The following is a 19458-nucleotide window of genomic DNA, read 5'->3' as shown; positions in this document are numbered from 1 at the left end:
CTGTCAAAATACCTGGTCATAGATGGATGGATGGATGGATGGATGGATGTTTGGATGGATGGATGAATAATATAATAGTGACATGGGTTATTTTTTATAGGTTGAAATTAACTGCGATAAGACGGACAAACTTGCAAACATTTCCAGCTGCGATCGTTTGAAACTGTGCAAACTGCAAACTAAGCCTCTTTACAAAACAGTCTAATATTTACTATGATGTGGATTTGAAGGTTTTTCTTGCAGAAAAGATAGCTCAGTCAAAAGAAGGAATTCAACTTTAACGTTAAAATGATGTTCTGAACTCGACATGGACGTTTTATGTTTCCACCGCTTGGTTTGGTTGGCGCACATTTCCTAGCAACGGCTGTGACTGCGAGGATACGATCAGGGGAAGCGCGCTTCCCGTGGCGACCAAACAACAACCCTCGCATTCCGTTGCTGAACTGGAGGTAATTTGTACGAAACGTTGTTATTTTTCTTGCTGTGAAAACTGCGGCTCACGGCATGTTTGTATCGACTTATACTTTCAGTCTGACTCCGGCTGACCGCAGCAGAAAGAGCCGCGGGCTAACGGCTAACAATAAAGCTAGCTTTGCCTTGTTTTTAGCCTAGCTTAGCGGCGCAGAACATAGGGCTAAAATTGCCTCTTAAACATAATTAGTGACAATATAACATGTCGAGTTTCACTCGGAGAGCTATTATGTTGACCAGAATCCGATCTTAAAGGGCGCCCATGGGTGTAACTTTAGGAGTGCGTCGACCTGTTGCTGATGCTAACTTTGCGGCTTCGCCTGACACGTCCGATAACGGATGCTTGTCAGTGGAACTACGTAGCAACGGCGCCGGCGTGGATACAACTTGTTAGCACCTGCGGCTAAAGAACCAAACGTGTTTGAGAAGAAGTTTTCCGCAAGACACGCAGGCTTGCGTGTCCTGCGGGAGAGGCGACAGGCCTCTCGGTGTGCACCCAGCGGTGGCTCCGCAGCCTCCACGACTGTGACCCGGCTCTTCCCTCCGGGGGAATCAGCCCACTCCGGGGGTGTGTTCGGGAAAGGCCGGGCTCCGCGTCGGGCGCCCCTGATCTCGGCCCCGGTGGAAACGCGTCTCCCTTCAGTCACCGACTGTGTCGAAGGGTAAAGTCAACACGTTCTCGGTGTGTTTCCTCGGAGTTTTCCAACCAGATGAACATGGCAAAAGTACGGGTGAACTGCCCAGAACAGAGTCTGAATTATGAGCGTACTGCAGAGATGCGTCAAGTACTGGATGCCCGTGGTTATGGCAGAGTGTGTGTGAATGCACCGTGCTCCAAATTCGACATATATTTGTGTTGCTTGTAAAATGTCATTCTGGGATGAAACTCGAGTAAACGTTGTCTGGGTGTCGACCAGCAAATGCAGTGTAAGCGGAGAAATAATGCTCGCATTAGGCGGCAGTACCGCACTGTTTTCTGTCCTCCTGGCTTTACAGTTTTTAAATTTCACCAGAGAACAAAAGCGTGGAGCGTGGATGCGGCGGGTCGCAGGGGATGGCGGCGAGTCTTCAGTTGGCCGCAGTTCAAGAGACAGGTCGTGGTTTTGGACAAAGGACGAAGCAACCGGAAGCCGAAGGTCTCCAGAGCGATGGTCGGGACCGGAGGCCTCCCGGGCCGGCAGAGGTCGCAAAGGGCGTGCAGCTCGGTATGTACTGCCATGAGCTACGTCTGATTTTCTCTGTTTTCGGTTGCTTTCGAAACGTCTATCGTCTCTGAAATCCTCCGCGCTGACAATCCGGCTCGATGTTTGAAAGTAGAAGGCAGTGAGAGATCTTTTCTTAGAATGTAGTAGAGTTTGAATCGTTCTCCAGTCCTATTGACACTGTCAGCCCTGGTTCCTGGCCTGCATGTAACATTCAGTCCTTCTGCATGAGCAGAACTCCAGGACAGCCACCTGTCTCCGGCCCTCCTCCTGCTGCCGGCGAACCCTGAAACCGAAGACAATTTCACAGATTACTCTTTATTCCAAAAGAGTGAAACAGAGTTCTTGCCTTTAAGGTAAATATAATTTAAGCGAAAGCCAATCATTATTTTACTTGCCTAAAATATCCCGATATTTATTTAGTGATTGGTATATTATGATCGGTATTTTAATGGATTGTTTTTTTTCTTTTTTACAAGGGGATGCCCTGACAATTCTGCGACATCAGCAAGGCTTCACTCTCTGCCGCAGGATCTCACCGCTCAAGCTTCTGAATGCACCTCGCTGTCCCAGCATCCTTTGGGCCAAACAACCACCGTGTTTGAAGAAAGAGCCGGGAGTTTCTGCTCCCTCTCCCGTCTCAGTTTGTCCATGCAGTTGGGGAGCGAGGGCGAAGAGAAGGTTTGTCCCCCTCTGATGAACGCCGACGACGGGAGGAGGACGGCGTCCACGGACACGTCCCGCAGGTTAGAGGAGGAAAAACGGCCACCGGCTGTCCCTTCGGACAGAGAGGACACGTCCTTTCTGAGCCGGGAGATCCCGGCCCGGCAACTCCTGGAACTTCTTCAGAGGGATGTTGGCATCCCGACCAGCAGTAGCAACAGTGCCGTGTCCTCCTCCCTGGGAGCCCCCGAAAAGAGCTCCCGTTCGGTCGGTGGCGACTCCACAAGCGCCAAGGACGGCCAGTCGGCCCTCGACCACGCCAAAGGAAGAAGAGAAGGCCCTCCGGGCGAAGCGTCGCTCCTTCATCTGCGGACGCAAAAATCTGACCGATCGTTCTCATCCGAGGTGTTAAACATCTCCACGGGCTCCCGCGCCACCCGACCCGACGACAGCAGCGAGGCTTTGCATCGAGAGTTGCTGTTTGAGAGCGAGAGGGGAAGCGGCCACGGAGCCCTCCTCCTGCCCTGTCCAGGACCATCGTCAGCAGGCATGGACGGAGGTCAAAGACGGCAAGATTTGTGGTCCGCAGGAAACCAAATAGGGATTGATGGGTCCTACAGGGGTTTCCTCCCAAAGTTCCAGTCCACTCCAGGGCTCTTTAAGGTGCCGTCCAAGTCCAGTGTCAAGCCTGCGCTGGGGCAACTTTCTGAACGGGATTCAAAAACAGACGGCTCAAAGTGTCAAAGCGCGGAGGTTCCTCCGCAGCCGTCCGAGAACCCGCCGAGCAGCAGCTCCGCCAAAGTCCAGTCCCTCCCGAGTCTCAACTATATGCAGAAGGTCGACGCTTGGAGGGAAAATCAGACATCGGGCAAGATGTCTTTGTTCGACAGCTTGGTTCTGCAAGGACTTTCCGGCATGTCTCCTAAAAAGAAAGCTCACGTCACATTATCCGACTCCCTGAGCCACATCCTGAGTCAACAGGTGAGGGTTTTACCGGCTCAGATCCCGGTTTCAGGCGCCGCTAGTCAAAATGTGACTCTGAGCTCCTCCGCGGGAATGTCCGGCTCCTCCTCTCCTGGAAGAGGGGAAGCGGTGGGCGGCGTTCTCCGTGTCGGGGACAACACGGGGTCGGCGGTGCAGACCCGTCCCACATCACAATCCCAGCCTTCTGTCTGCACGGATCAGAAGGACGGGCAGCCGGAGAGAACAGAAACACAGAATCAGATGGATGTCCGGGAGCAGCAGCAGAGTGCCTCGGTACCTCTGCCTCTTGCGGACCAAAGGCCTGATCTCCCACTGGATGTAGACTTAAATTCAAGTTCCATAGAGAGCTGTGCCAGCGGGGCGAAGCCGGGAGCGTCTGTCAGAGCATCTTCAGCGGTCAGCCTGGACCTGGATCAATACGCCCCCTACTGGACCTCCAGACTACCCACAACTCCTCCGCAGTCCAAACCCAGAGAAGTGGACATTGAAGAGCGAATTCCAGTAAGAGAGTAACCATATTTAATAACCGTGTGATTATTTGTTGCTGTGAAGAATGCACTCATCATCTGAATGGTATTTTGTCAAGTTTAAAATGGTTCTAGTTCGGGTGCAAGAATGTGCCGATTGAAATAAATGACGCTTGGCTTTGTTGCACCAAAATTGCCAATTTGATGTGTTTGCTGGCCTGCGCTGAAAGGATAAGGGTCCTTATTTTCTATTTCTGAGGGTCAGTTGATGGGATCAGGAAGAGTCAAGTGTGAGAATCTTTGAAATCATGAACAAACACGCAACGTTTCAATACAACATTAAACCTAATATCCCTAGTCTTATTGAATGAGGTCACAGAGGGGAGGGCTTTGGTCAGAGGGTCTTTGCCTTCCAAGTGAAAGGGGAATGTGATGTCACGGAGGAAGAGCGACGATGTCATCGTGAACGGGCAGCGAGATCATCTCGCTATGGATCCAGAAATCTGGGTTTGCAGAAGCTGTGAGGTCACCCTGCGGGAAGTCCTGCTTGGATGTTTCTCAAGCCCGTGATGTCACACAAGGTGGCAGACACACAAAGGCCAGCTGGACTTGAACGCAGTCGCCTGCTTCCAGTGCAGGGCAGTCAGCGCAAGTTTTTGTTTATCTCAATGATGAGCTCGGTCGTCCCGGAAACCGGAAGCCAAACAAATTTGACGGTCTTTGTTTGGCCCTCCCGTGACGAGGGCCTTGCCGGCTACGAGGACCGGCCTCCTGCCGCTGGCGGACAATGACCCCGCTGACTAATTACATTTTTGTAATTGCAAGATAGACAAGAGCAGATTTTTGCTGTTGTAAAGGTGTTTGGCGGACGCCTCAGGTTGCCTGGTAGGATGCTCCCCTATCCAGTCTTGTTACAGTCTGTTTCTCCCGAGTGGCAGTCCACCGGCAGGCCTTCGGTTAGTCTGCTCGGCCGTCGGCTGCAGCATCGGTCGCTCCCTTGCTGTGACGGCTGCAGTTGTTTGTCCGTGGACAACAGTCTGAATTCCACCGTGTGAGATCTGACTTTCTGCAAAGAGAAAAAAGCTGGATTTACTTGATCTGTTTAAAATGTGTTTAAAAAATGATGTAGGGTGTTGAGTGTTCAGCAGTGTTAATCATTTACAATATATATTGCCTTTGGGGCTTCAGGAAGGAGGAGTATTGAAAAGTTTAACAGCAGAAAACGCCCACGGGGATCCGTTCCCTTAGAAACATGTGTACGGAATTTTGATGTAAGCTTTACATTTGTTTTTACTTGCAGTTATATCTCCACAACATCGGAATCAGTCAATCCCCTTCAACCATCTTGACTCCGTTTGTCCCCAGAGGGCCGATCAGGGAGCCCGAATTCTCTCCCACAGATCTGTGCACAATTAAAGGATCCGTCGGAACCCCGACCAAGAGCCCGCAGCCTTCTGAGGGTATGGAAGTCAATTCATTTGAGTGTTCTTACTCTTTGAATGTATTATTTGTTATATATAAATTGAACTATCAATCAGTGATGTTAACGTTACATAATGATGAGGGAAAGAGGCAGGCAAAGAAATATTATGATCAGATCTCTGCTAGCCTAACAAGCCAGCGGGTTTATTGGAGAGATTCAAGATTCAAAGATTCGAAGCATGGATTGTCGTGTGCGGTGTGGAAAGGTGTTTCCCGTACAATGACATTGTGACTTTGCTGTTCATGTCGCTGTTGTTGCTTTTTATGTAAGACATGAAAATCCTATCGCTGTAGCTCGTATAGAAGCCTGGAATGTAAAAATGGTCACTTTGCGGGGGGGGGGGTGTTCACTGGCCTTAAAATGTTGTGGTTGAGTTTTGCCATTCTTGTAAATGTAACCAGCGAAGGCCTGGCACGTTCAGCCAAGGTCCTCAGATAGTTCATAGACAGAAAGGTCAGTCTGGCCCCTTTTGTGTGTTACGGCTCCCTAAATGTCACTGCTTTTAAAAATGGAAAGTTTACTGACCTCGCACAAAGACTCTTGCTTCTATATTGGTTTGTTTTTTTTTTCCCTCTGGTTTCTCACATGATTAATACTTTGACCTTTACTTGCAATGACAGTCGTATCTCCTGTCTTTTCAGGCGGGAGTCCCGCTAAAGCAGAGTTTTCCAGGTGCAGCGTTCTGTCAGTGGACTCGTGCGTCTCCATCCCCTTCAGCCAGGACAGTCTGGGTCTGGTTCCGTTGGTCCCCGAGAAAACCAGCGTGCCGTCTGGTTTGGATGGAGAGGCGAGGCAGATAATCTGCACCAAGGCTCTTGTTCAGTCTGATGAAGACTCTCATCATGATTCCACGCCGCGCATCAGCCGTCAACTGCAGAGGGTCAGCAGTTTGTCCAGCAGCCAGACCACCATCCACCTGGGCGACGAGCTCGACTCCGACATCTCCTCCTCTAAAAAGGACTCCGATTCATCCTTGCAAACGGGTCGCGGACCGGGGCAGAGCTCAGAAGAATCTATTTTCAACTCGAAAGCTTTGCGGGAGATTCGCAAACTTCTCACTCAGGTGGAGAGTGTCAGGTCACCCAGGTCTTCTGGCGGCTCCTCGTCCTCCGCTGTGGCCCCTCGCCTGCTCTCCGCTGACGACCTGTTAGTTTCACTCAGGAAGAACGGCGGACTTCAGATCCCTTTGTTGGACTCCCTTTCCACCGCTGGAGCGCCAGGAGCTCGAGCCTCTCTGCTCTCTGCCAGGTCCTCTTCGGACTCTATGTTGACCTCGGGAAAGCCCAGGGAGATTTCGTCGGGCCAGGAGAGGATAACGTCATCGGTACAAGCCGGTTCCTCGTTCCCCACAGCTCTCGGTGCAGCCGCGACGGAAACGTATATTCCGGCGAGCGCCGCTGTTTCCCAAGTTGCCCCCGTCCCCTCCAAAGCGGCCCGCCGGGCCGAGCCCGAGGGCTGCAGCGCCGCTCCCCAGGACGGCGCTCTCCCCCCGCAGACCCTGGCCAACTACCCCCTAGCAGCCGTGGACACAGAACCGCCCGCCGCCGCTCGGCCCCGTCCGGCGTCTGCGCTGGAGGAGGAGATCCAGACTTTACCCGGAGGTTCGGTGGAGAGCCGCTCCTCCTCCGCCCCGACCCCGGACACCGATCCAGGAGGGACGAGTGGCCGGAGTAGCGAGAGCTCCCTGACTGACAGAGTGAGCAGGTTACTGCAGAGGGAATCTCCTACCATGCTGTCCACCACCTTCAGCAACACAGATCCAGAGGACACCGGAGCCAGAGGTAAGAGCTGAGATCAACAGAATGTCAGTTAACTTTCAAGCAAATACTTCTTCCTTGTAATCTCAGTTTTCTACCAAAGTTCCTCGGATACATCTCAAACAGAAACATCTAGAGAGCAACATGTGCAGTATTTAGAGTGTGTGGCAAAAATCAACACACCTCCTCCAAGTCTTGCTCTTATTGCACAGCACTACGCATTATTGAGAAATCCATATTGGAATGCGGTGGATAGACTGAGATGTCATCATGTTGAACCGTTAGCCCGGAGTGCTAGTTCACTTTACCAAACAAACTGATGCACATGTTAGAAACGCCTGTGTCGCTGCTGTTTGCAACCATGAATGAGAGTACGGTGTATCCCCGTGCGTGGATGGTGGGCGGAGGATGTTTTCTGGTCGGCCGGGGATGTGGTATTTGATTTCTATCGTCTTAAAAGTGTTACAGATCCTGTCAGGGTGATGTTAAATGCTTTCTTAATTTGCCCGTTGCTTATTTATTGGAATGTGTATTCTTCAGCAAGCCAAGCCATCGCGGCGTTCCAACACATGTTTAGTGTAACAGTTCTTTAGTATAAGTATTAGATGAGGTTTCTGTGGTTCGCCTGTCAGAGCATCTCGTCCAGACTCCACAAGTGTTATTTTATTTGACGACAGGTTAACGGCAGTCAGGTGATTCTGAAACATGGCCCTCCTGCCTAAGGCCATATGTGTGCTGAGATATCAAGCCATCATTGAAGCACGACCTAATCACGCCACAGTCCTAACCTCGTGGTATCAGTGTAGTTTGGAACTTGGATGAACCGTCTTCTGCAAACCTTGCAGGGTGGAGCAAACCGAAGATGTCGGTGAAGCAGTATGAGCCGCTGCAGTTGGACCCGGAAGATCGGAGGCGTATCGAAGAGCACAAGAGGGAGTTGCTGCTGAAGATGCCCATGCTGGTGAGAGCTTGAACACGTGCACGCAGAACATTCGCTGTGCCGATTCATACGGCAGACATCGATACACAGCAGCAGCAGCAGCGCAGCAGCAGCTCACTCAGACAACAACAACACTAACAGATATTGTTTCCTGTCTAAACTGTTGACGTCCCGTCATCTCCTGTCTGATCCCATCCCGGGCCGGTGTAGGTCCCATCCCCAAGGTAACGGGTGTGTTTCCGGCATGCTGTGTTTACTGACGTGTTTCTTTGTTTACTGCTTCAAGTCACTTTGACGCAGTATATGGGCATGTTACACGAGTCCTGGCTTCTTTATTGTTTGGTCAGTGAATATACCCATTTTTTCCCTCCAAAGTTGTGGTCTAATGTCATTATTCCAGTCAGGACTCCTATCCAGTCACCAGGAATTATCTAACTATCAGTGACACATTTCCAGAATATGAGCAACAATTTACCCCAAAATAGTGCAGCAAGAGCTGGAAAGAAAGAGAAAAGTAGCAATAAAAGTGCTCTTCCTTAGTCAGCTTTATTTGATGTTTTTTTTCTCCCAATTTAAACCCAACATTAATATACATATGAATAAGAATAAGAACAACTTTATTTATCCCGAAGGAAATTGTTGTGCCAGAGTTTCAAGTAAAACATAACAATAATAGTAATGATGATAGTAGGAAGGAGGGAGAATAAGAAATACAAATAAAATATAAAGTGTCAATACGTGTAAACAATAAATTGTTCGTCCGCCTTCCTGTTTGTTGTGTCCAACAGATTTTGCAGTGAAACTATTGCTCTCTTTTGTGTTTTGCGGTGGATGAATTTGTTCAAAAGGTAAACGATATGGTCTTCTGACGGGATGTTTTGACCTCAGGCGAGCACGGACACGGAGAGCAGCGCAGGATCCAGCGTCGGAGGCCCCAGGAGGGAGAAGCTGCATCATCCTGCTAAAACAGCCGCCGTCTTCAGCGGCGCCATCAAGCATCCACCCGAGCGACACCCGCCTGACATGCGGCTTGAAGCCCCTCCTCCCGGGGATCTGGAGACGCAGGTCTGTGAGATTGCGGCCAGAGAAGGGGTGACTCTCTCCATGAGAGCTCCTCAGGCCCTCACATCCATCACCATCGCCAGTCACAGACGCTCCTCCCCCTCCTCCTCCCCCTCCATGTCACCGGCGCCCTCTTTCAGTCCGGCCTTGACGCCCCTCATACTGTCGACCGATCCATCTAACGGACCGGTAGAGCATCACAACTGCAACAGGGAGCTTCTTCCGCCTCCGGGTGAAGATTTTAAGACCGGAATGGAGAAAGTTGCAGAGTTTGGACCAGTTAGTCATCTCAGACACACACACCCGACTGCTGCCCCCGGCGTGGACCGTCAGAGGAGACAAGATGCGGTGGGAGGACAGAGCGAGCGACCGGCGGGACCCGAAAGACAGGACGTGAACGTCCAGAAGGACGACAGCCGACAGCTGCCGGTCCAGGACGGTCCTGTTTCTGCACCGGAACAGACTCTGGTCCGACCCGCCACCCACATCTCTCACGCCCATCTCAAACTGTCCCCCAAAGCTAGCAATCACACTTTTGCCTCGCCGGTCCAGCCGGACGAATCCAAAGAGTTCGCCCCCATCAGGCCCTCGCCTCTCGCCGACAGCAGCCCAGACGAAGGGGTCGGGCCGTCGAGCTCGCCCGAGTGGAACCACGCCAAAGATTGGACCGGGCTGCGGCCCGAACGAGGCCGCGGCGCCTCCCTGTTCAAGACCGTCGTGCCTCAGGGAAGAGCGGCATCTGCGTCCACGCAACCCCCAGTGCCTCGCCACGTCACCGTCGTGTCGCCCAGACCCGTCACCTCGGACACACCAGGTAGGACTGAGGCGGTACTTAGCGGCTTATCGGCCCTGGAGTACGGATTCAACTTCAGCTCAAAGAACATACAATGTAGAAACAGGGAGGAGGAAAGTGCACGTGGCTACACTGGCCATGTCTTTACATTTCATCTGCACACGAGAGGGCTTCACTTCATGAGGTGGTGAAGCTTTCTTCTTTCCCCCTTCCTCCATGTAGGGGAAACATCATTTTATTTTTTGGTTATCTATCATGCTTATGCTGCACCCCATCAGGGTTCACCAGGAATAGAGACGTAAAACCGTTCACTCTCATGAACACGTCTGGGTCTAGACTGCTATTTTTTGGACCGTGGGAGGAAACCCACTCAGACACAGGGAGAACATGCAAACTTCACGCAGAGAGGCCTCAGCCGGAAACCCTCATGCAGTGAACTCCAGTGCTTTTGTGTTTATTATCACTATTTAATCATTCACTTGTTAGTGTTGTTATTATATCATTTAAAAAAAGCATTGTATTATTGTTATCGATTTTTCTCCATAATGCAATGTGTCACATTGAGATGACCTTGTGCCTCCTGATGTCTCCTCGTGCCACAGTTCCCACCCTTCTGCCCTACAAACCCCGCGGCACTAAGGAGGTCTTCTACGTCCCTCAGAGAGAAGCCGACGTCTCCTTCACCAGCCAGTCAGACACCACCATGGAGAGCTCCCATCCAGGTACATCTCCAACCAGCAGCTCCTCCCGCTGAACCCAATCATTCCAAAGACAGAAAGTGAACATACGGTAGCTTGGAATTCATCTCGAGCGAAAGCCGGTGGAGGAGGAGGAGGGTAATTTAACTCTTTTAAAGAAGGAGGAGGTGCGGCTCATGTTTCTGCAGCAGCAGCTGCTCTGTTGTAACGCAGATGTATTATTCATGGCGTCAGTGGAGGAGAGACAAAGAGCCCCCAGAGGGGACACCACACACTGTACAACGCACAGCATCTCAGGGTTTCCTCAGGATTTCAGTCGCCGAGCTGTGAGCTAAACTCTCTGTATCGTCTCCAGGTTCGGATGACGCCGTACCGCCGCGTTTCAGCAGTGAGGTCCTCGGACACAAAGACCCCGGCCTGGACCGCGGCGTCACCATCAAACACTCTGAGGGCATCTACAGCAAGAGGCTGAACACGTCCAGGATACAGGAAGCTGGACTCAAAGGTGGGATGGACACACACACACACACGCACACACACACACACACACACACACACACACACACACACACACACACACACACACACACAGACGTGCATACAAACGGGGGCCTGGTGTGTGTACAATGATGTTTTGTGAAAGAATACCACAAGTCATGGTGTAGTTTAACAAAAAGTGATGATGTTGGAGATGATGAAGATTCTGTTGAGACCATCTGGATTATATTAAAAGATTTATTTAAAAAAAAAAAGGCACAGCATCAACCAGTCCCCGTGATCTGCCTGGAGATTATATCATGATTTACTCAGCCAGTAAATTTCTCTCTTGATCTGTGTATCCCATCAGGTTATATTGCTCGGAGGGTTTCTTAACAAAATACCTCTGAGCTTCTCTAAGATTGTTTGTTTGTTTCTTGATAAGATAAGATGAAATAAGATAAGATGCCTCGGGACATCAAGGCATCTCTAACCTCTTCCGATGTCCTTCATGGAGGGTCAAACAAACAGATAATATCCTGTCCCGCCTCACATTCTGCTCTTATCACCTCTTTGACTTTGGCCAAACTTGCCTGACATGAACTCCAGCGAGGTGTGGTGGTGAACTGGTGCAGATACTGGTCACTCTGCTCGCACCTCATGTTTATTTTGTCATTGTTATTGTCAGTGTTTCTGCTCTTATCCTTGTTGTCGTCATTTTGGTTGTCTTTTTTTTTATTCTTATTCTTGTTGTTCACTCTGCTGTCTATTTATTTGTGGAAGTCTTTTGTTATCTTTTCATTGTCTCTTTTAAAAATGTGTTCTTGTCAGAATTGTCTTGTAGTAAGCGGACTTGATCTTCTTCCCTTGTTGATATTTCACCTGTGGTTCCAGAGGCTTCTTCAGTTGGAATGGACTGTGAGGAGTTTCTGAATATAAGCGTCAGGTTGTGGGCCGGTCTAAGTTATGAGGGCTTGTTATGCAAAAGTATGAGTTGTGTGTAAACTTGGTCACAGGGGAGGTTGAGCTAATGGGGGTGGCATTAGTTGGGTACTAGTTGAAACGGTCTCGCCAATATTCAGCGGAGGGAAACCTGTTTGATCACATGGATGAGGTTCAGGTGGTGGTTACCAGGGTCTGGTTCCGGTGTTGGATTCCCGGCGGGTTTGAAGGGCACAGTTGGGCTAATGTGTCTTTGGATGGATCCCGATACGGCATTGGTTGTTGGCCAAAGGTGGTGCCTAAGGCTCCCTCATCTGTTCTGACGGTTTTTCTCTTTTATACAAAGATGGCCTCTTTGGCTTCCTCGCTCAAACGATCATTCTTCTCTGGCCATATTTGTGGACATTGCTGTCTCGAAAGGAGTGTCCCTTGTCCTTTCGGTCTAGGTGGACCCGAGCGGACCCTGGCGGAGTCCCGTCCCGAAGTATCGGGCCGTCCGTTTGTTGGAAGGTTGTTTGGTATCCGATGCGGTCGTCGTCTTGTGCTCAGTGCAGAATGTTCAGTCTTCGCCTGGCCTGTGGTGTGTTGTCCTTGGGCTGCACCGGTCCTGGCCTCAGGGTGTTGCAGGGTTCGGAGTCTACTGGTATTTGGCGGTCATTGAAAATCCTTCTGAGCTCTTCTGAAATGTCAGCGACATACGGTACGACGATATCTTTATGGTTGTTAGCGCCTCCTGTTCTTTGCTCTTGCATCTGGTGGTTTCAGATTCGGACAGCCACAGGGCTCAAGGGCTTTCCACGGCTTGCTGGGATGTTCTTGGCCCAAAACCCCCTAGTTTGTGTCGCACAAACTTACCAGAGCTCAAGAATATCCCATGGGCCGGCGCGGGCTGAAAAACAGAGGTCTAACAGATGAGGAAAGTCTTTGAATCCTGCGGCCGTCCTGATCGGGCCTTTGCCGAATCTGAAATGACCGGACGAAAGACCACAGAAGAAAATCAGGTCCGGTTGCTACAGAAAGAGGATTTTGACAAGAACTGACCTGGACGACTGAGAGCCTCCTCTTCTGAATTGGTATCGAATCTTCCCACATCTTCTCATGTTTCTTTCAGATACATTTATGAGTAAAGAAGTCTTTGAGCAGCATGTAAATAATAATGATAGAAATAAAAATGTGTCCTTTATTGATCCCCGTGGGGAAAGTGTTTCTCTGCAAGGATCCCCTCCTGGATGAACGGTGAGCAGTCGGCTTCCAGGGAGCGGTGGGTTCAGTGTGCCCAGGTGGTTTCAGTCCCGGGTTGTCGGCCAGACCGTTCCTGTCCTGGAGAACTAAACCGTTGTGATTTACCAATCAGAAGAAATCAATAGGTATCTTTTCTGCGATGTTGTTCCCTCCCCAGGCGTCTCCATGGCAGCGGACAGAACCTCGCAGCCCGGCCTCTCTCACCCCGCAAAGCCGTCCTCCCAGGGATCCGTCACCGCTGCGCCTTCCTGGAAGAGCCAGGACACATCCGGTCCCGTGAAAGAACCGGAGCCCGGCCCGGCCCGACACCTTCCGGAGCCGCGTTGTGAATCGCGTCGATCGGTTCAGGTGCCGAGTCGTCACCCCGAAATAGTCCAGGGCAGGAGGGAGCGGCCGCGGGTCCGGTCCAAAGAAGATCCCTGTCCCTCGGATGACGGGGCTCCGTCCCTGCTGGAGCGTCTGGCCCACGTGATCCACGGCAGGAGAAGCGGCGCCGGGCCGGGCCAGCAGACCTATCCTCTGCCGGAGCGCACCAGAGCCGACCACCTTCCGTCGGCGAGGAGTGAAAAGTGGCGAGACATGGGAGACGCCAAGCGGAGCGACGGTGTTTCCGCCAGAGAGAAGGAGGGGAGAGTCATCTGGAGGGCGGAGGGGAACCGCCCGGCCCCCCGGCAGGCCTGGACTCAGACGGCCAGACCAGAACCGGACCACCGGCGCCGGGCGTCCCTCACCTCCAGCTTCTCCCAGGACTCCTCCCAGAGCCCCCGCCTGCGGCCCGCCGACAGAGACGGCTCCGACGCCGTGTCCGTGTCCACGGTGGACACGGAGAGGCTGGTCCGGGCGTTCGGCCCCGACAGGGTCCAGTGCGTGAAGCCCGGCTCCAGCCTGAGTAAACTCTACTCCACCATCAGCAAGCAGAGGGAGGACAGAGAGGTGAGGCTCTCGCACGCCATGGCGTCCTCATCGCTCCCAGAGGGTTCTCGCCGGATTTGACCAAAATAGTGAATAAATAGAGCTGACGATCAGAACCATCCGGGAGACAAACCTCATTCCTTTACCGTCGAAGCGTAAAATGAGCACCGGCGCGTAGAGTTTAAATATTCTGCAGCGTCGGACCATGATGACAGTTTGTGTACATTCGGGTTTGGTTTCCTTCTGACCCCGAGCCGGTGAATGAGACGGATCTGAGCCAGGAGGGGTTTTTAGGGAAGAGAAGGAGGAGTTGATCTCCAATTAGCGGGAAACAGTAGGACGTCGGAGCAGAAGCCCTGCGATAGGACCGCGTGGACTCTGTCACGAAGCGTCTTCTTTGAAAGGTCCTAACTCTCCATGTCGCCTCGTCCCTCCGGCTGCAGGAGGAGCTTGACTCGTCTTCGTCCATCAGCAATTACACCGCCCCGTCTCACCCGAGGCCCTCGGCCAAGAGGGCGGTCAAACTGGTCAGCCGGGGAATCCAGGCAGGTCAGGAGAGGTCGCCGCCAACACAAGCCTTCTGTTTGGTTTCAGGAACGTGGAAATAAAGCGAATCCTCGATTCTCGTTGTTCCTCAGGCGACCTGGAGATCGTCAGTAACGCCACGCGCCGTCACACCAGGGACGTGGGAACCATGTTCCCCTCGCCGGGAGACTCCGGGCCCTCCAGGGCCTCCGGGCCCTCCAGGGCCTCCGGGACGATGTCGTCTTCGTCAGACAGAGAGAGGAGAGGAACGAGGAGCCCGTCCAAGTCTCAGAGTCTCCAGAAGGCAAGGAGGAGCAAGAGGAATACCCTGAAACCTCCAGGTGACTGCGTCTCCGTGTCCGGCCTGGAGCTCACGTGACATCCGGCCGCCGCTCGAGTTGATATTTAAAACCTGACAGATTGATATTGTTTTTACTTTGAACACACACACACACAGATCTCACACTCCCACTTTTTCTCCAAAAGAGAGAAAAAAACAAATCCAATATTTGAAGCGTTCAGGTGTCGGACGCCGCCGCCGTCAGCGTCCAGCTCCAGTCCAGGTGGCAGCGAAGTGCGAGGAGGCGTTTGTTCTAAGATCTGTTTTCATCTCAAACCAGCAGCTCCGGTTTCCTGGTTCATCTCTGCCGAGGACCTGAGGGCCGAGGCCAGGAAGGAGAACCGGCCCGAGGAGGACCGGGACCAGGAGGACGAGGACCAGGAGGAGGAGCCCTGGAGGTCCAGCGCCGCCTGGGTGGATCCGTACAGGAGGATCTATCCCTGGAGGGAGCCGCTGCGACTCAGACAAGTTCATGAATCCCAGAACCGGCGCGGCTTCACGCCGCCCGCAGAATCTCCAGAACCGGATGGAGCTTCCAAAGATTCGGGCCTGACGCCCATCTCTCTGCAGGTGCAGTACTCCTTCCTGACAGGAACCAAAGAAAAGTGTGCTTATTTGTTCAATAGAAATTTATCCAGTAGTCCAGATCTCCACATTAAAGTGTTTGTAATATAAATGATGTGAGAAATAGTTTCTTACCATTTGTGTTCTCTTATCACTTTCAACAAGATACGGGGGTTCCTTAGTGACCTTGACGGAAAGAAGAATTCAACAAAATAGCTTCACATTTTAGTTTCGCCTCAAAATCCCCAAAACGCGAGTCTGTATTTGGGTTTTTCTCCAACCGTCCGGTGGGTTTGTCGCAGGAGGCGCTGCTGATCCGACGGCCCGACTTCATCTCCCGCTCCAGGCAGAGGGTGAAGCGCCTCAACCTGCAGGTGCAGGACAGGAAGCTGCAGGCCTCCTACAGCAGGGAGCAGATGCTGGCCTGGTCTGGAGCTCTCAGGAGGCTCTGCAGGCCGCCAGGTACACACACACACACACACACACACACACACACCAAATGTTTCCACTGCAAGTGAGAGATTCAAACCAGGGATGCACATAGATCTGTATGAAACATTGATTATATGATCAATGATCTCATTTATTGATGTGTTGCTCACGCAATATCATGTCTCTCTTGACAAGAATGTGCAGAAAAATAAAGCTTCTGCCGTGTCAAATTGAAAATAGATTTGGCAGAAAGGTGCGGCGTGGTGCAGGGCGCCATCGGCCTTGGCACCGGATGCTTTGGGTTCTGTTCCCGGTTCTGTTCCCGGTTCTGTTCCCGGCACGTCCAGCCACATGCTGACCCACTAACTGCTCCCCTGGCGCCGAGAGACGGCGGCCTGCTGCTCGTGTTGCTCCGCCATGGCTTCGATTAATACGGTTACGCCGAGGACGAGCCGCTGTCAATGGATTCAAAATATTTGAAATAAGCGAGCGACCCGAGTCTTCTGAGGTCCGGCCCTCGATGCCGGCGGAGCCACGCGTCTCCTGGCTGGAGTCGGCGTGCCGGGCGACGGTCCATCGGTGGCTCTGCATCTGCAACACGGATGAGTGGAAGGCAGGAGATGTGCTGCTGAGCCGCCGCACCAGAAGAAGACAAGAAGACGCCTCCGACCTCCGAGGCAGCGAGAGCTTCTGTGACCCGGATCCACGTGCAGAAACTGTGGCCCGGGTTCTTGAACAGCGGAGGCCGTACGGAAGAAGGACCAAGAGAAAGACGCTCCGCCAGGTTCTGTCCGAGCTGTGGGAGAATCGAAGGTGGAGGCGGAGAAGCTTCTCGGGTCCAACCGGACACGGATTGAGCTTCTTTGCTGTCGGGCTCCACCAGAGGTCGGCAACCTGCGGCCGCCCTGACTTTGGGAATAAGGAGTGTTTAGTCTCAGTTTAGGTAAACGGCTGTTTTTTTTATGAATTTAATTGTAAATTTGAACATTAGTTTTAACATAAAGGTGTCATTTCTGTGCATGAGAGGGCTTCCATCGGCCCCGATGTGCAGAAGCAGTGCGCCGAGGTTCCAGGCTTAAAGGGAAACTGAAGATTGGAATCGGTTCATATTTTGCAAATAGACCTTTTTGTTGTTGGCTGATCTCATGGTTTTTAGTTGAGGTTTAAGGCTGACTGCAGCTCCCGCACACGCCAGGAACCCAGAGCACGCAGAAGCAGCGCTTCTGCTTTGACGTGGGTTCGGCTTTTTATGTCTTAAATAGGAGGGGATTTTAATAGACTTTAGGTACTTTCTTTGATAGGAAGCTGTAGCCCCGCGTGTCTTCTTGTCGGGAGTCCTAAATGTGGAGGCCTCGGGGGCGTCTCCTCAGCGGCAGAGCGCTTCAAGATGGAGGCCATAAAGAACGCAGAGAGAACGATGACTTGGGAGAGGATTCCTGTTGCTGCAGCGACCGAACACAGACAAAGATACACTCAAATGGTCCGAATAAAACGAGGCCGACGCTCGAGCGGCCGAGTCGAAGGCCCGATCCGGAGCCGCCGGACCAGCAGCTGTTCACGCGTGATCCTCCTGTTCACGCGTGATCCTCCAGAGACCCGCGTGAAGATGCGTGAGCCGTTCTGCCGGGGGGAGGCAGGAGTGCTGAACATCTGTGTACAAACATGAATCTACTAATTATTCACCTGAAGGAGGTGAATACTTGGCCAAACTTTTATTCCATCCTGATATCATTTCCAGGAATTGTCATTATTTTTGTAAAAAATCTGTTTTCGTTGATCTATCAAAGAGGGGTTTTTTTTCTGCTTATTTTTCTTAGAATAGCCATTAGGCTTCATGTCAGACTCTCACAGGGTCTGCACACGCTTGCATTATACTGGCCTTGGCAATTAAATCTTGGATTTGTCCAGTTCGTGTTTTAAATGTCACTGAAGTGGGAAGTTTTCTGAGGGAGTCTGTGTTTGTCTCTGTCTCTGCAGCTTTGAGGAGGGCCGTTCCCAGGAAGGAGATGATCCAGAGGTCCAAACAGTGAGTCTGGCCTTTCTCTTCACAATCAAGTGCTTTTAGATTTCAGCGGATGAGAAGGATTTTGCTCGTAAGACGATGGATATCTTTGTGTCAAAATGAGATCTTTGAATAATCCCTCACTAACAGGAAGGTGTTTCTCAACTGAATTCACAGTTTCCCAAAATTGTGTTTGAAAAGCTTTAGTGTTTTCTTTACAAAGTAATCAATTGTTTTCACGATGGGAATGTACATTCATCTTTCTTTTTCGTCACATTAAAAGTTATGAGAACTTGCACGGGCACATTTGCTGGTACTTTCAGCTGTTTTTATCTCCAAAAAATCAGTAGTTAACGAGTGAAGGATATGATATTGTAATGATACAAAATTATGATTTACCAATGATCAAAGTTTGATGATTTAAGAAGAGAGTAATCAAGAAACCTTTAGAAACAAGCAATGACCTACAATCACCTAAAAAGTCTGTAAATACGGAACAAAACTAAAAGGACTCATCAGGGAATAAATCAGCTCATTTTTGCCAAAAAAACTTCATCATAAATTTGCCACCAAAACTCAAAAATCAGCTTTTCAAAGGATGAGGAAAAAATAAATTTTTTCACTTTGTTTTTTTAATGCCACCCACCGCAGGATCTACCAGATGCTCCCAGAGGTCCAGAGGAGGAGGGAGGAGGAGCGCAGGAAGGCCGAGTATCAGTCCTACCGGCTGAGGGCTCAGCTCTACAACAAGGTGCTCCGGATTGACTCGCGAGGCGCTCGGGAGGCGCTCGCTCACCTGGAAGCGGCTGAAAGTACTCACTTGTGTCTGTGCTTGCTGTCTTTCAGAGGATCACCAGCCACGTCCTGGGGAGGAGGCTGGCCTGGGACTGAGCTGCTGCACTGACCTTGTTTTTACTCTGCCATCACGTGCTTTCATCGATTAAACTTTTTACCAGAAGGTATTTAGTAAATGTGAAGGTTTTTATACCAGTCGAGGACGAAGGCGAACAGATCTACTGGATTCCAGGTCGTTATTTATGCCGCGTGAGAACAACAATCAGTCGTAAACAAGAAGCGAACTCACCCTACATTTGCCCCAATACAAAATAATACCAGCTGATGGAAAGAAGTTGGTGAAAAAGCCATCTTTCCACGATCTGAAACGTTGAAAATCAGCACCAGCTCCTTATTAAAAAAAAAAAAAAAAAAAGGAAATTGTAATTAAATGATTAATAGTTAGGCTAAAAGTCTTTGAGAAATGTTAAAAAATGACCTAAAATCAGGATAAAAATGGCCCATAACAATCAAGAATCTAGAAATGACCCAAAGCAACCCGCTAGAATTGAGGAAGCGTCTAATGAGAGAATAGAGTTAGATGGAGGTTGATTGGCTGTGGGGAGGAAAAGGAGAAGAAGAATGTTTGTAAATAAAGAATTGGTAAATAAAAGCAAACCTGAATGATCACCAACAAAATGTGAAAAACTCATATTTGATAAAAGTAT

The 19458-nt window shown here is 50.9% G+C and overlaps 1 protein-coding gene across 2 annotated transcripts; it reads left to right on the top strand.

Annotated features, from left to right (window-relative positions):
• Positions 1-354: 354 nt before the first annotated feature.
• alms1 (ALMS1 centrosome and basal body associated protein) lies at positions 355-18917 on the top strand. 2 transcript variants are annotated; one of them, XM_086159591.1, is made up of 18 exons: positions 355-449; positions 1485-1676; positions 1909-2029; positions 2153-3821; positions 5088-5247; positions 5912-7051; positions 7873-7988; positions 8856-9843; positions 10425-10544; positions 10876-11025; positions 13339-14114; positions 14537-14642; positions 14732-14959; positions 15242-15528; positions 15825-15984; positions 17932-17980; positions 18608-18707; positions 18803-18917. In XM_086159591.1, the coding sequence occupies exons 2-18, from the start codon at positions 1526-1528 to the stop codon at positions 18845-18847; spliced, it is 6366 nt and encodes a 2121-aa protein (XP_086015717.1). In that variant the 5' UTR covers positions 355-449; positions 1485-1525; the 3' UTR covers positions 18848-18917. The 2 variants fall into 2 exon arrangements, with proteins under 2 accessions (XP_086015717.1, XP_086015707.1); XM_086159581.1 differs by having other exon boundaries at positions 15239-15528.
• The last annotated feature ends 541 nt before the right edge of the window (positions 18918-19458 follow it).

This window comes from Fistularia commersonii, chromosome 1 (genome assembly GCF_037954325.1).
Source record: "Fistularia commersonii isolate RoL2024-O1a breed Wild chromosome 1, RoL_Fcom_v1.0, whole genome shotgun sequence".
In the NCBI taxonomy this organism is placed as follows: domain Eukaryota; kingdom Metazoa; phylum Chordata; class Actinopteri; order Syngnathiformes; family Fistulariidae; genus Fistularia; species Fistularia commersonii.
Note: the sequence above shows the minus strand (reverse complement) of the source record. Positions and strands in the feature narration are given on the sequence as shown.